Source organism: Gambusia affinis, linkage group LG19, assembly GCF_019740435.1.
Source record: "Gambusia affinis linkage group LG19, SWU_Gaff_1.0, whole genome shotgun sequence".
In the NCBI taxonomy this organism is placed as follows: Eukaryota; Metazoa; Chordata; class Actinopteri; order Cyprinodontiformes; family Poeciliidae; genus Gambusia; species Gambusia affinis.
In genome coordinates, this window is record NC_057886.1 from 9073843 (window position 1) to 9087513 (window position 13671).

Here is a 13671-nt window from a genome sequence, read left to right on the forward strand (position 1 = left end):
CACTCCACAGGAAGAACATTTTTGTCTTTAAATTAAAAATGTAAATTAAAATGTGTTTTAACAAAAATAATTCCTGAAATAGTAGGTGTACTAAAACGGTGATGTGATGAAGGAGCATCAAATACTATATATTACAGTAGATTAAATAACTAGCAAAAAAAGAAGCTACAATCAAAAAGCTACATCAGCAAATTGAGGAAAGTTTGAAACACACTCACTTCCTGTTTGTCTGAAGTGGGCGGAGTTAACTGGCCCACGGGTCTCCATGACAAACGAACTGCTGACGACACAATGTTTTTCTTTTAGCTGTATAACCTGCGGTGTTCTCCCCATTAACCACCTTTTCACCTACTTTTTCCGTGTGGTGTTGACACTATGGATGCACTAATAACCGGACAACTTCACTGAGGCATCAACGTTTCGGACTGAAAATCAAGTTTTGCGTTTTTCAGGTTCGCGTTTTTTGCCTTATGAAGTCCGTTAAGTGGGAACTAACATGGGGAATTTGTCGTTTGTCTTAGGAACGAGAACAAATTATACAATTTTACTCATAAATATCATGAAAAAATGATCGTCCTGTGGCTATCGTAGCTTTTTTTCTGTGTACAGTATCGCTTAGCTTACCGCTTTTGTAACTGGCTGCCATCTTTTGATAAACTGTGTTATGACTGTCATTCAGCAGAGACAGCAGAGCTACAGCCATGGTGCAGCAGTACCAGTCCCCTGTTCGGGTCTACAAGCAGCCGTTTGAGTTAATAATGGCGGTGAGTATTTGGTTTTCCTTCAGGGCCATATTGGCTCTAACAGAGGACATCTGGGTTTATGTTCTAGACGTATTAAAACGGACCAAACAGTTAGTAGGACATGTTTGTAGTCTTTTGTGCCTTCAGGGATATTAGTTCGAACCACTAAGTAAATGCTGGGAGACGAGTAAGTACATATGACTTATGTTTAAACCTTAGTATCATCTTAATGTGTGCAGAAGATACTGCCTCACATGTACACGGGACTCTTTAAAAACTTAGCACACAAGCTTTCTGATGACTTCATAAGTGGCTAAGATAATTGTTTCTCAGTCATTTTATCCTGAAGTTAGATGTTGGTTACAGATTACACCCTTCAAACTGGACGCTCTCTTTTCTAACTATGAAGAGCTGGCAAAGTGCAGGTGATGTAAGACTAAGATAACCAAAGAACAAGTCATAAAATCACTGAGCAGAGCAGTCCTCTTCAGGTTTCATTATGTAAGGAATTTTAGTTTGTTTCTGGAGGATTGAGGAGTATTATGTTGTATCTTAGTATAATCAAATAAGAATCGTAATATATTGAAGTTTTTTTTGGCGGGGGGTGCGGAGGGGTGGCGTACAGTTCCTAGTTTAAAATCCTAAAAGTTGACATATACTGTACGTGTAGAAGAGGGTAGAGTTTTCTCCAGTTGGATGTAGCATAGTAACACAGTGGACAATCTGTTACTCCCTCCCCACCAGACATGTTGATGCACACTGCTTGTCACCTGGTTGAAAGAAAGTCGTTAAGCCTTTCTCTGGCATACAAGAATGACAAATTCAGCCATCTGGAATTATTTAAATCAACAGTCCTGATACATTCTACCTAGATTAGATTTAAGCAGTTACAGCATTGTGTTACAGTTACGGGAGTATATGCCAGTATTAGACGAAACTGCTCTCAACTAGAAAGAAAACTATATAGTCATTAAACTGAAAGCTCAATACACTTTTCTCTTGAATACAAGAGGGAGTCAATTTGATATACCAATTTGGTATGGGGAATAGCATAAGCTTTTTAACTTATGCTATGCCCAAGTTAAAAAGCATAAAAATATATGGTGTGGATACAAAACGCCCTATATTTCTATTTTATTCATGTATTTTTTTTCAACTAATTGTCCAGCAAATACTTATTTTTACACCGTTACTGTCAGATCTGGTTTAAGGTTGTGTGGGGTTTAAAAACCATTTAATTAGGAGGCCTTCCAACTGCCATCACGCTTAGCAACTAAGTTAACATTTTTACATCACCCATTATAAATCTTGCATAGAATTATTCAAGTTTGCAGCTAGAACATAATTTCAAATGCATAACAAGCCGATTGTGTGTGTATGTTAGGTGATAGAAAAGTGGAGCATGAAGACAAATAGGACACGTCAAAGTTCTAACCTGTTCAACAAAATACTTTTCTTTGAAGAAACTTCTTCACACATTGACTTTACTTTTAAATGCAAATAATTTCCATCTTTTTCACTGGCATGTTATTTAAGCAAAAAAAAAAAAAAAAAAAAAGACATCTGTGGTAGCTGTGAAAAAAATTTATTTTGACTTGACATATGTCACAGCTATCCCAATTTCTCTACCTTTTCCCCCCCAGAGATTAAGCTTCTGTTTCTTTTAGCAATGCAAAAGTAGGACAGATGTAACAAAAAAATTGGATTTCAAACTGAGGCAATTTTGTATTTTACCCTCGTTTTACAACCTGTTCTCTGGGTTTATGTTTCCTTAACTTTATATACTAAGCTAAAAGCTTATGTAACGTCCACAGTTTTGGAGCAAAGCCAGTGTTGCTGCAGTCACCATTTATTCTGCACCTGCTGCAGGACTTCATCGATATGAGTTAAACTTTAGAAATAGAATTGCATGGTTGCCATTTGCAAAAGGCGATTTTGATGCCTTTTCAAAGAAATCACTGCTCTAAGGTCCTTAGTGTGTCGGGTTATTGAAAATAGACTCAGTAGCAGCCCTTTAGAAAACTAATAACAGCTCCTACGAGGAGACAGCAGAAAAGAGAACATCCCGTCTACCACAGTCCACCGCTCCCATTTATCTCTCAGCTTTCTCATTAGCCCCTGGCTAATCCTGCCACTGACAGTTATTACTCTAGCTAACAGTCCCAATCAGTGTCCTGGATATTACTGGATGTGCACACAGTGACATCCTGGTCGTCCTTTTCATGACACCTCTTTATGACTCTCCCAGGCCTTTATAGAAAAAATGAGTCTCACTATTGTGGCCTTTTTCTTTGCTCCCACTTTTACAAAGATTTACACAAAAGGTTGGCACTTGTAGAATTGGATTTAATCAATAACACCTGAGGAATGAAACACTGTTTCAGGTCTTCGGTTAAATTCATCAGATTATTTAGGCGGCTAGTGCAAGCAACACTATGTTGAACTAAGAGAGTGAGAGATGGAGGCTGTTGTTGCTGAGAGCATTATAGACGTTTGAAATGTGTGACCTCTTTATATGTTTGTGGTTCGCAGTCTTTTAGAGCCTCGCAAAAGTATTCAAACCTCTTGATCTTTTTTAAAACGTTCCATTTTTTCAGCATCATATGCGACTAACCAACTCAAAGCAATTATGAAATCGAAGGAAAATTAAACTGTTTTCAACATTTCTGAATAATAAATAGAAATCTTTAAAGTTAACTTAACTCTGATACATCAAGCTAAAATCCAGTACGTCTGATTTCCGTTAGAAGTTGATGAAGCGGAAAATAGACGTCATCTTTGTGAGCTTTTTAATCTTGAATAATAATAAATGTTAATAAAGTTGATCCGAAGCTGTTTAGTTATGGTGCATTTCTGAACAGATTTGTGAGTGTGGAGCTGCTCTGAGTCAACCCACAGCAGAAAAAAAATATATTTTCAAGTTTTAAAGACCCCACGTTGGAAAGATATCTGTTCGCTTCATAAAGCTCCAGGCGTCTCTCCGCCTCTCAGTCACCTGTCAAAACCTTGTCGTGAGAACCTGGACAGACACATGCAGCTGTTCCCTCAGCTCCTGTTTCTGCTGTGACTCGATCACTATCGACAGGTGAGCCCCTGCTTCTGTCGGCCTGGGCAGATGGTCGTGTGCTGCAGGCTCGTAATGCGCAAAGCAATCATCGCTTGTAAAATCTGGCACAGCTGCAGGTCGTCGCTGTGCACAGTACATAAACTTTTATTATGCTTTTACATAAACGGTTAAAGCTACTTGCTGTTAAACGAGTCTGCACCTGACATTGGAATCACATGCTGCCACGCTGTGCTGTCAGCAAATTGCAGCCCAAAGTGGAACGCAGCGGGCAGACCCGGGGAATGATGCTACGTGCAAAAACACAGCAATCGTCTTGTGTTTTAGGCTTACGCCAGGCGGTTCCCAAAGTGCCCGCTGATCCCCGTGTTTGTGGACAGCGAGATCCTCAGCCAAAGTGAAAGCAAAGACGGCGCCGTGGTGGTTACCGAGAGACGCTGTACGATCGACGTGGAAGCCCCTCGACTTCTCAAACGAGTATGTGTGATTGCTCCCTCAACAGACCTGGCAGCCAAGAGTTAGGCACAACAGTTGATGTAATCAGATTGTTTTTCTTCAACAGTTTGATGCTTCTCTTTGTTCCGCAATTAGATTGCAGGTGTAGAATATCTGTACTTTATTCAGAGGAACACGCTGAATCGCAGAGACAGGACGCTTCACATCGAAGTCCACAATGAGACATTTTCCAGCAGAGTCATGGTCTGGGAATGCTGCAGCTACAAGGTAAGCCGACCGAAACGCCTTTTCAGGTCAACAAGAGCTTTATAAAGCCTTGTTTCGCCTTTTTATCTTATTTTTATGTTTTGCACTTGAGTTTTGCACTACATACACTACTGTGCATGTAGCTTTGTTCTATGTTCCAATAACAATTCTGATCTTTATTAGCACAATCTCAGACCTCGTAATCTTATCTCTTAAGGAGTTTGACTGAGTTACCTCCAGGACCAAAAAAAAAAAATGTTAAATTTACTCCATCATCTATATTTTTTATGTCTTCTAATTAACATCATGATTCCGTTCAATGTTTTTTATTTGTCCTCCTCTGCAGGTTCATCCCGAGAATGAGGACTGGACCTGCTTTGAACAAACAGCTAGCCTTGATATTAAATCCTTCTTTGGTTTCGAAAGCACAGCAGAGAAGATAGCCATGAAACAATATGCTAGCAGCATTAAAAAGGTTGGTTTACAAAACCGGCCTATGAATATTTGATCAGCCTTCTGTATTTGCTTCAATTATTCATTTATTTATTTTTCGTCAAACCTAAACAAGCTCGCGTGTCCTCCACTTGTTCAAGGGGAAAGAAATAATAGAGTACCACCTCAAAGAGCTGGAGGAAGAAGGAGTAACTTGCATACCTCGCTGGATGCCCACCGTTGAAAGAGGCCTCCTCTCTGCTGGCAAATCTGTCCCAATGAGTGGCACCACTGAAGGGCTTTGTGGCAAAGACTTGGCCAATCCCACAGAGCTGATGGCCAGTTCAAATGATGGTCAGTAAATGTAACCACTTATTAGTTTCACATGAGTGTGTTGAGAGACACCAGGGGTCCTACATAATCGGACAAATTATAGATCCATCCATTGACTTGTTTAGATCACTTTCGTTTGCTTGTCCATTGCTCTATCCCCCTTTTTTTTTAATCTGTGTCTATTTGATTAAAGTCTAATACTTTTTTGAACTCAAAAGGAAATTAAATATAGCTGTAACTCCTTTAATTACAGCGTTATTGTAGATGGTGATTGCTGTCGCCTGGAAAGATTTCCTGTAGCGATCTGTATTACAACAAACTAGAAGAAACCTCTGACTGAGGACTCTTTATTTTTAATGAAGTCTCTCATTTTGCCCATCAGTTCATCTCTTTTTCCATCCATTTATTTATGAATTTGTCTCTCCATCAAGCTATGTTTTCTACCCGTCTGTCCATCCATCATTACTTCTGAACTAAAATCTTTATGTTTTTTCAGGGTTTTTTTTTTTTCTTCTTCCCATTTTCTTAAACAAAGAGAGAATTGAGTTCATTCTTTTAAATGCTGGGATTTAGATTTGGGGCTGAGGACAAACTTGACTGTGATGTAGTTTAGACTTTAGACATGAGTAAAAGCACAGCTGACTCATGCAGCTTCTTGATAGAATGATTTACAATCGAGGGATTGCAGGGATTTTAATAAGCCGACGAAACTGACCAATTACCTGCAAACTGTGTACGTAATGCCTGGCATTTCTCTTTGATACATGCCGCATGTGCTAACTCGCTATTGTAAATGCGTTTTGACTTCTAGACAAGTTGGATGCAGACTACATCAGACGTTACCTTGGCGATTTAACGCCTCTGCAGGAGAGCTGTCTCATCCGACTGCGCCAGTGGCTCCAGGAAACCCACAAGGGCAAGGTCACATAAACACGAGCAGATTGTGCTGTTGTGTTTACATTTGAGCCAGTTTTACTGCTGACAGACTTCATTTAAGCATAAGATGTCAAGTTTTGATTTTGTGTGTATTTCAACAGTTTGGTTTCATTGGACAGAAATATGAATAAACTGGTATCCGGTGTTGCACAGAACTTGCAGCTTTTAAAGATCTTGCAAAACTTTGTCTTTCGTACAGGCAGAACTTTGACACAATAATTTTGATTAAGACGGATGAATAGTAAAAATATATTTTTACACTGTAGGTCACATTAACCAAGTAACAGTATTATTTTTGATGTTTTAATCATTTTCAAAACACCACAGGGTGTGTGTTTTTTTTTTTTTTTTTTTTAAATCAGTTACTGCGAGGCCATTGTTGAAGTTTATTTTGACTTCTGCTCTCTGTGTGCAGATCCCGAAGGATCAGCATGTGCTGCGCTTCCTCAAGGCCAGAGATTTCAACATGGACAAGGCCAGAGAGTTTCTGTGCCAGTCTCTGACCTGGAGGAAGCAGCACCAGGTGGACTTCCTGTTGGACACCTGGGAGCGCCCACAGCTGCTTCAGGATTACTACACCGGAGGGTGGCACCACCACGACAGAGGTATGTGGTTGTTAAAAAGTTAATATCTAAGTAAATTCACATTCTATTATTTTTGTTTTTGCAGTAAATTCTGAGGCAGTGTATCATTTAGGTTGAAAACAGTTTCATCTTCAAACAGTTCTGCTAAGGAACTGAGCTGGAATTAAATAGTATATTTTGCACTTTTTTTTATTAAGACAACGTCCTGCTGTCCTCAGTAGTTTCATATAGAAACTATTGAACAAAAATAATATTGAATTATGCAAGATGTCTTCTGTGTTTTACTAAATATGTTAATTTCAAACTAGGTTTAGTTGCTGGGTTACTCACCAACACTCCAATCTTCTTTTTCAGGGAACATGTTCAAGTGCAAATCTATGTCATGAATGTTTTCTGCAATATCCATCCATCCTTCCTTATTTGTTTTTTTTTCTATCTTTCTATGTTTATCTCTTTCTTTTGCTCTGTAATGCCTTATGAAGTTTTATTATCAAACATAAAATTTCCATCTATTGTTTTTGCATGAACATTTTTTCTTTACAAATTGTTACTCAAGTCAGGCAGTGGGAGGTGGATTACTTTTCTTTCATCTGCAGTTCATTCGAGCCTGGAAAGCATTCTGGGCAAAAATGAATCCTGTAGATGCTTATTGCTAAGCACTCTTTTTTTTTTCTTCTTTTTTTTTCCACTTTTTATGTGCACATATTACATTTCTATGCATTTAGTTCTGCTCGGTGTGAAATGTGTTGTTCAGATGGCCGCCCTCTGTATGTTTTGCGTCTTGGTCAAATGGACACCAAGGGCTTGGTGCGAGCCTTGGGGGAAGAGGTTCTGCTGAGACAGGTAACAAGAACACACACATATATATGTTCAATTTAGACAAAAACCATTATCAAGACATGTTCACTGTGTAAACAGGTGCTTTCCATTAACGAGGAGGGACTGAAGCGTTGTGAGGAGAACACCAGAGTCTTTGGTCGACCCATCAGGTGTCCAGAAAATCATTTATACCAGCATTTTGGGTGTCTCATTTTTTGATAGGTGTACTTTAGCTTGAATAAAGTTGCTAACTTTTGTATGTGGGCGTGTGTCTGTGTGTGTGTGTGCGTATGTGTTAGCTGCTGGACATGCCTGGTGGATCTGGAGGGTCTAAATATGCGCCACCTGTGGAGACCGGGAGTTAAAGCCCTCCTGAGAATCATCGAGGTGGTTGAGGCGAACTACCCCGAGACTCTGGGCCGCCTGCTCATTCTGCGAGCACCCAGGGTGTTTCCAGTCCTGTGGACTTTGGTGAGGGAAAAAAAAAAAAACAGGCTTACTTTTGATGTGACTGAAGTTGTTAGCTACAGATTTAGAGTTTTGTGAGCTGAAATAATGCTTAATAGTCGGGTGGAAGCAAGTGACAAAAGAAGAAGAACAAAGAAATGAAATATGCAGGGACCGCGGCGTTATTTCATCATTGCTGAAGCAATATGCAGTTGAGAAGGATAATAATAGCACCAAACAAAAGAAAAACCCATGAATATAATATTACACAAGAAAGCTCTATGATAATTTAGCAGTTTGGTTCATGTAAATGATGCATCCAGTTATTGATGAACAGATAATGAAATTATAAACGAATATAGAGAATGCTCTAAGATGCAGATGTGGATGCTTTATAACGCCGTCATCCCGCCAACGCATTTATTCCTCCCACATGAATAATTCATTGCTTATTGATTATTTTTTTTTTTTTTTTATTTTCCCCTGAGTTCATAATGAGGGACCCTGCTGTTTCTTGCATATCCCAATACCTGTTGTGTTCTCGTTTCCAGGTCAGCCCCCTGATTGATGAGAACACTCGTAAGAAGTTTTTGGTCTACGCTGGGAGAGACTACCAGGGTCCCGGAGGTTTAGTGGACTACATAGACAGAGAGATCATCCCTGACTTTCTCGGGGGGGACTGTTTGGTAAATTTCTCTCTTGAATTGAATAGAACTCCCAGTTTCATTGAAATAGATTATAATTTGAGATTTAAGCTGTTTTTAGTTAAGGAGATAATTGGTGTTTTACCTATTGAACATATTTAAATTTTGTCACCTTTTAGTCCTGAAACGTTATTGTAGCTTCTTGCCAAACCAACTCCAGGTCATAAATGTTGAGTGAAAAACGAAAAGCAGTTTGTTTTTTTTCAAATTCTTTTTGCACCACTTTGTTATCATTCGTCTTTGCAAAATAGTTCAAACCAAGTTTGCGATCGTCTGCTCAGGGCGACATTCACTCTGTTCCACAAATGCACAGAATGTATGTCTTGGCTTTGACTATGCCATTCTAACATGGGTATACACTCTGATCTAAAATATGTTGTTGCATCTTTGGCTGCAGGTTGGGGTATTTGGGGTTCCTCAGACAGGTTTTTCTTTAGGATTGCAATATCTTTAGCTAAACCCATCTTGCAGCTCTGACTAGTTCAAACAAGTCAGCATGATGGTGCCATCTTCATTTCTCATAGTGGAAAAGGTGTGTTTAGGTGTGTGTCTTTTCTATGTAGACAAAAAACATTTCGTTTATATATCACCTCTGTCCAGAGTAATTATCCAGTGGATAGTGATGTTTGATCAAATAAAATAAAACACATGGATGTTTGTAGCGTGGAATGGAATAAGGTTAAAGTTGTGTGATTACTTTCACTAAGTACTGCAAGATTAATTAATTATCAATAAATCCTAAAAAAAAACCTTGGCTCTGAGACAAGATAGATCTTTATTTATTAATAGTGATAAATGTAAGTAGAAGAGATTGTTCTTTTTTTCCCCACCCAATGTTGACTTATAACTTGAGCTGCTCAGTCTTTTGAGAACACCTTTTGATTTATTTATCTCTTCATATTGAGCTAAAAGCTGGCGGTAGGTAGCAGGTCTGGACTGGGAGTTGCTCACTTTGTCAGCCAGTGGTATTTTTTATTTTTTTTTACACTATGTAGTGATTCTGTTATATGATCTGTCTGCATTTTCTCCTACGACGCATTGCTGCAAAACACTCCAGCCCCGGGCTTCAAAAGATTAGCAAACTGCATCTACAAAGTGTAGTACTGCAAAAGAGATGCTTTTTTTTTCTTTTTTTTTTTTTACTTTGTCCTCGGTAGGGTGAAAGTACTCATAGTTCAAATAAAAATTAGCTTTTTATTCAAAGCACCGCAAGATAGCTTTCTATTCCTTTTTTAAATTAGCTTAGTCCTGCAGAAGCTCATTAGTGTCTAATGGCCTTGATTTTTACATTGTGTTATGTATTTATTTTTTTATATAGTAATAGTTGATGCCGTTTTCACCCAAACATCTTGCCTACTTGTTTCTGCAGTGCACCTAATCTGTGAATTTCAGCAATCTAAGCCATTCAAACATTCAGACATACTGACCTTTTCTTAAATCAACCTTCTGAAACCTGAGTTGTTGTTTTTTTTTTTTTTTTCTTTTTCTTTTTCTTTCTAAAGCTCAACTGAATTACCATGACTAAAGCTCCTTTATTTGTGAGCAGCAGCATTAGCCTGAAATCACCTTGTGATTACAGCTTTAAAGCGATACGAGCGGCACAACTTTGTTCTGAAGTATCTCAGAAGAGTAACGCTGCAGACAAAGGGAGGGAAGCCTAGAATCATTGAACTGTTTTCGTTGTTGTATTTTATATTTTTTCCACTAAATTAAATACTTACAAACAAGTACTTATTGTGTTTATATTTTCTTTTCTACTGTCTAGTGTGAGATCCCTGAGGGCAGCGCTGTCCCCAAGTCCCTGTACCGGACAGCGGAGGAGCTGGAGAGTGAAGAGAACTGCCTCTTGACCGACTCCATCTATAAGAGTGCCAGCATCTTCAAAGGAGCGCCTTATGAGGTGCACTGGCAACTTCTTCCTCTTCCTTTGGCCAGCTTGAGTCCTGCACATTAAAGTTGGAACAATTCTGTTCGTTTAGTTTGATTTGTGCATTTTATTCTGGATTACACTGCCACCAAGTGGAAAATAATGTACATTTCACAATTCCAAACCAAAAAAATAATAATCCCCTTACGGTTCTTATCTTCCACATCCTTTTTCAGGTGCTGATCGAGATCACAGAGGCCTCGTCTGTGATCACCTGGGACTTTGATGTGTGTAAAGGAGATGTGCTCTTCAACATTTATCATTCCAAGCGGGCCCCTCAGCCTCAGAAGAAAGACTCCCTGGGAGCTCACGGCATCGCCTCCCTCGGGGCGGTGAACGCTCAGCTGATTGATAAGAACTGGGTGCTGGGAAAAGATTACAGCATGGTGGAAAAAGCCCTGACCTGCAGGGAGGGAGAAAGTGTGCAGGTAGCAGATTTTCTGATAATTAATGTAGTGTTAACATTTGTTGCATCAAAAACCCACCACCAGCCAATTCCTCCTCCTGTCGAGACAGGGCTCCCACGTAACGCGCTGGCCCGGTTTCTACATCCTGCAGTGGCGCTTCCACAGCTCCGCAGCCTCGGCCGCCTCCAGCCTGCCTCGGGTGGATGACGTCCTGGCCACCCTGCAGGTCTCCTCCCACAAATGCAAGATCATGTATTACACTGAAGTACTGGGCTCCCATGACTTCAGGTAAACACACTTTGAACCTTAGTTGTTTTGTCTTTCTTTACATTTTTATTTATCTTAGATGTGCAGAAATAAATTTGGCTCAGATTTAGGCCGAGTCCGTACTTGGCCAGATATTTGGGAAACGAAATAAATTTGCATGTGATTTGGTCTTTTATCCACACATTAAAACTATTAATAATAAAACCTCCGACCTAAGTGGAGATTTGAGAATACTCATTTCTGTTTGTGTGTGTGTACATTGGAAACTGGAGATTTAGAGGCCCACATATTATAGTTTGTGATAAATATATCCACATACGTGCTTTGACGTGATTCCCAATCAATATTGTCTCGTGTTTTACTAACTTTGTAGTTTTATATGATCTTTAAAAGTTTTTCAGCCTCTCTAGTGTCATAAATTAACCTCCTGGCACAATGTTTAATTCCTAACAGGAAGTCGTTGGTTGTTTTGAAGCAATCTGATTGGCTGACAGGTTTTAGCTTTTAGGTTAGGTTTAGGTTTTAGCCATGAAAAAGTTGGATATGTGTGTTATATGGGCATAAACAAGAGATTTGGTTTGCATTTGCCAGCTTTGTGAACGAACCCCGAAACAATAATTAAGCAGGATTTACTGTTTATGCAACATTTAATGTTCTGGCTAATTACTTTGAAAGCTTTCTGAATATTTAAAGGATTTGGCCATGCAGTGACGGAAATTAAACTAAATGTTTAATTGTTGAGGTCAGATAAACGTCCTCATTTTAAAGGTGTATAGGAGGATATCATGGTGATCATGTGAGACTGAATTCTTCTTTTTGTCATTTGCTGCTGCTTCAGGGGCTCCATGACCAGTCTGGAGTCTTGTCAGAGTGGTTTCTCACAGCTCAGCGCCGCCACCACTTCCTCTGGCCGATCCTGTGCCAGCTCAACTGTTTCAAGGTAGCATCCATCCAAAGGCAAAAGGCACAAAAACCTAATTTTTCTTTAAGCATTATTAGACCTGTTTCACATGTCTGTTTGACAGTAAAGTTTACTCATACTCTTAGATATTAATTATGACATGAATTTAACTCACTAGTAAATGTGTATTTACATAATATGACACTACAGGAAGGAGTTTTCGATGACTTGACACGAAAGGCTGTTTGAACAGCTGGTCCTTTCGTGACGTTGCTGATATTGACCACTAGATGTCAGTGTTGTCTCTGACTTGGACGGCACTCGGTTCTACATTGTAGTAGCAGATCGCCTCTGCTTTTAATGTAACATGAAATAACTGTTGTAATAAAGCAAATCTTCATTCCCAGTGTTCTGAAAGAGTGTCTGATTTAGTCATGTTGTGTTGGGCTTATAATGTGAGAACAGGAATGAGTGTTTGGGGGTGGATTTCTAAGTGCATATAGCACACTCTACAGATTTCATGAGACTTATTTTTTGTACTGCTTAGTGTTCCTAGGCAGCTCATTTGAATTCAGTCTTGCGCAGTCCCCTGTGATCTGGCACTGGGCCAGACAGTGGACTGATTTACATAAAACTTTAATTTCCATAAACTTATCAGATGCTTCCTGCTAAAACTTAATTGAATTTCCTTGTGTTATGTTTTGATTTGTTTTTTTTTCCCCCCACTTTCTCTGTTTGCATTGCAACATTGTGTCATGTTTCCACTCATCCTAACATTATTTAAACTCAAACTTTCTAACCACCCACTTGAACAAGATCCTTATCTAAGGCAGATATCACAGGAGATAAAGAAATGAAATGAACACATCATCAACTCTTTCTTTTAATGTTACATAAACTTGTTGGGTAACTATGTTTATGCCTCATTACAACCAAGCCATTTTGTTACATTGGTGAAATTTTATGACTGATCAACACATAAGAACTTATTTCTGAAATATAAATCCTAACAAAAGAAAACAAAAAAAAGCAAAACAATAAAATAAATGGTTGCTGGGTGACAAAATGTAGAAAAAGTTCAAGGAGTAGGAATACTTTTGCAAGGCTTTGCATACTCAGATATTTTTCACTGTGGTGGACCTGCGTTGTTCATGTCAAACATGGAGTCATTTCATTATATCTGTGAATAGCACTTGCAGTTATGCATGCAGGCTAAGCATTGGTACCGTTATGCCTTGAGAAAAACATCATCATAATTAGCAATGTTTATAATAGTCATTCTAGTTTGTGTTAACATAGAAACACTAATTAGGGAGCGCCAAGGTGTCGGAGACTAAATTCTTTTAGCTGTGCAGATTTTGTTGCGATCAAGAAATTAAAATGACTAATTGACCGAGTGGTGAGC

At 39.0% G+C, this 13671-nt stretch overlaps 1 protein-coding gene across 3 annotated transcripts; it reads left to right on the forward strand.

Annotated features, from left to right (window-relative positions):
• Positions 1 to 231: 231 nt before the first annotated feature.
• Positions 232 to 12672, forward strand: LOC122822313 (SEC14-like protein 1). Of its 3 annotated transcripts, none has more exons than XM_044100887.1 (17): positions 232 to 452; positions 680 to 764; positions 4135 to 4284; positions 4399 to 4530; positions 4856 to 4984; positions 5103 to 5295; positions 6086 to 6195; positions 6626 to 6815; positions 7549 to 7637; positions 7713 to 7783; positions 7913 to 8084; positions 8612 to 8746; positions 10530 to 10664; positions 10868 to 11119; positions 11208 to 11386; positions 12204 to 12329; positions 12477 to 12672. In XM_044100887.1, exons 2-16 carry the CDS (start codon positions 702 to 704, stop codon positions 12307 to 12309), a joined length of 2106 nt encoding a protein of 701 aa, XP_043956822.1. In that variant the 5' UTR covers positions 232 to 452; positions 680 to 701; the 3' UTR covers positions 12310 to 12329; positions 12477 to 12672. The 3 variants fall into 3 exon arrangements, with proteins under 3 accessions (XP_043956822.1, XP_043956820.1, XP_043956821.1); XM_044100885.1 differs by having other exon boundaries at positions 12204 to 12305; XM_044100886.1 differs by having other exon boundaries at positions 683 to 764; positions 12204 to 12305.
• The last annotated feature ends 999 nt before the right edge of the window (positions 12673 to 13671 follow it).

Bases quoted from the DNA above. Each gene is read 5' to 3' on its own strand.
- LOC122822313 (XM_044100885.1), top strand. From the start codon at position 702: ATGGTGCAGCAGTACCAGTCCCCTGTTCGGGTCTACAAGCAGCCGTTT. The intron at 4,531-4,855 runs GTAAGCCGACCG...CCTCCTCTGCAG, and splicing joins GGGAATGCTGCAGCTACAAG to GTTCATCCCGAGAATGAGGA. The intron at 6,816-7,548 runs GTATGTGGTTGT...TGTGTTGTTCAG, and splicing joins GTGGCACCACCACGACAGAG to ATGGCCGCCCTCTGTATGTT.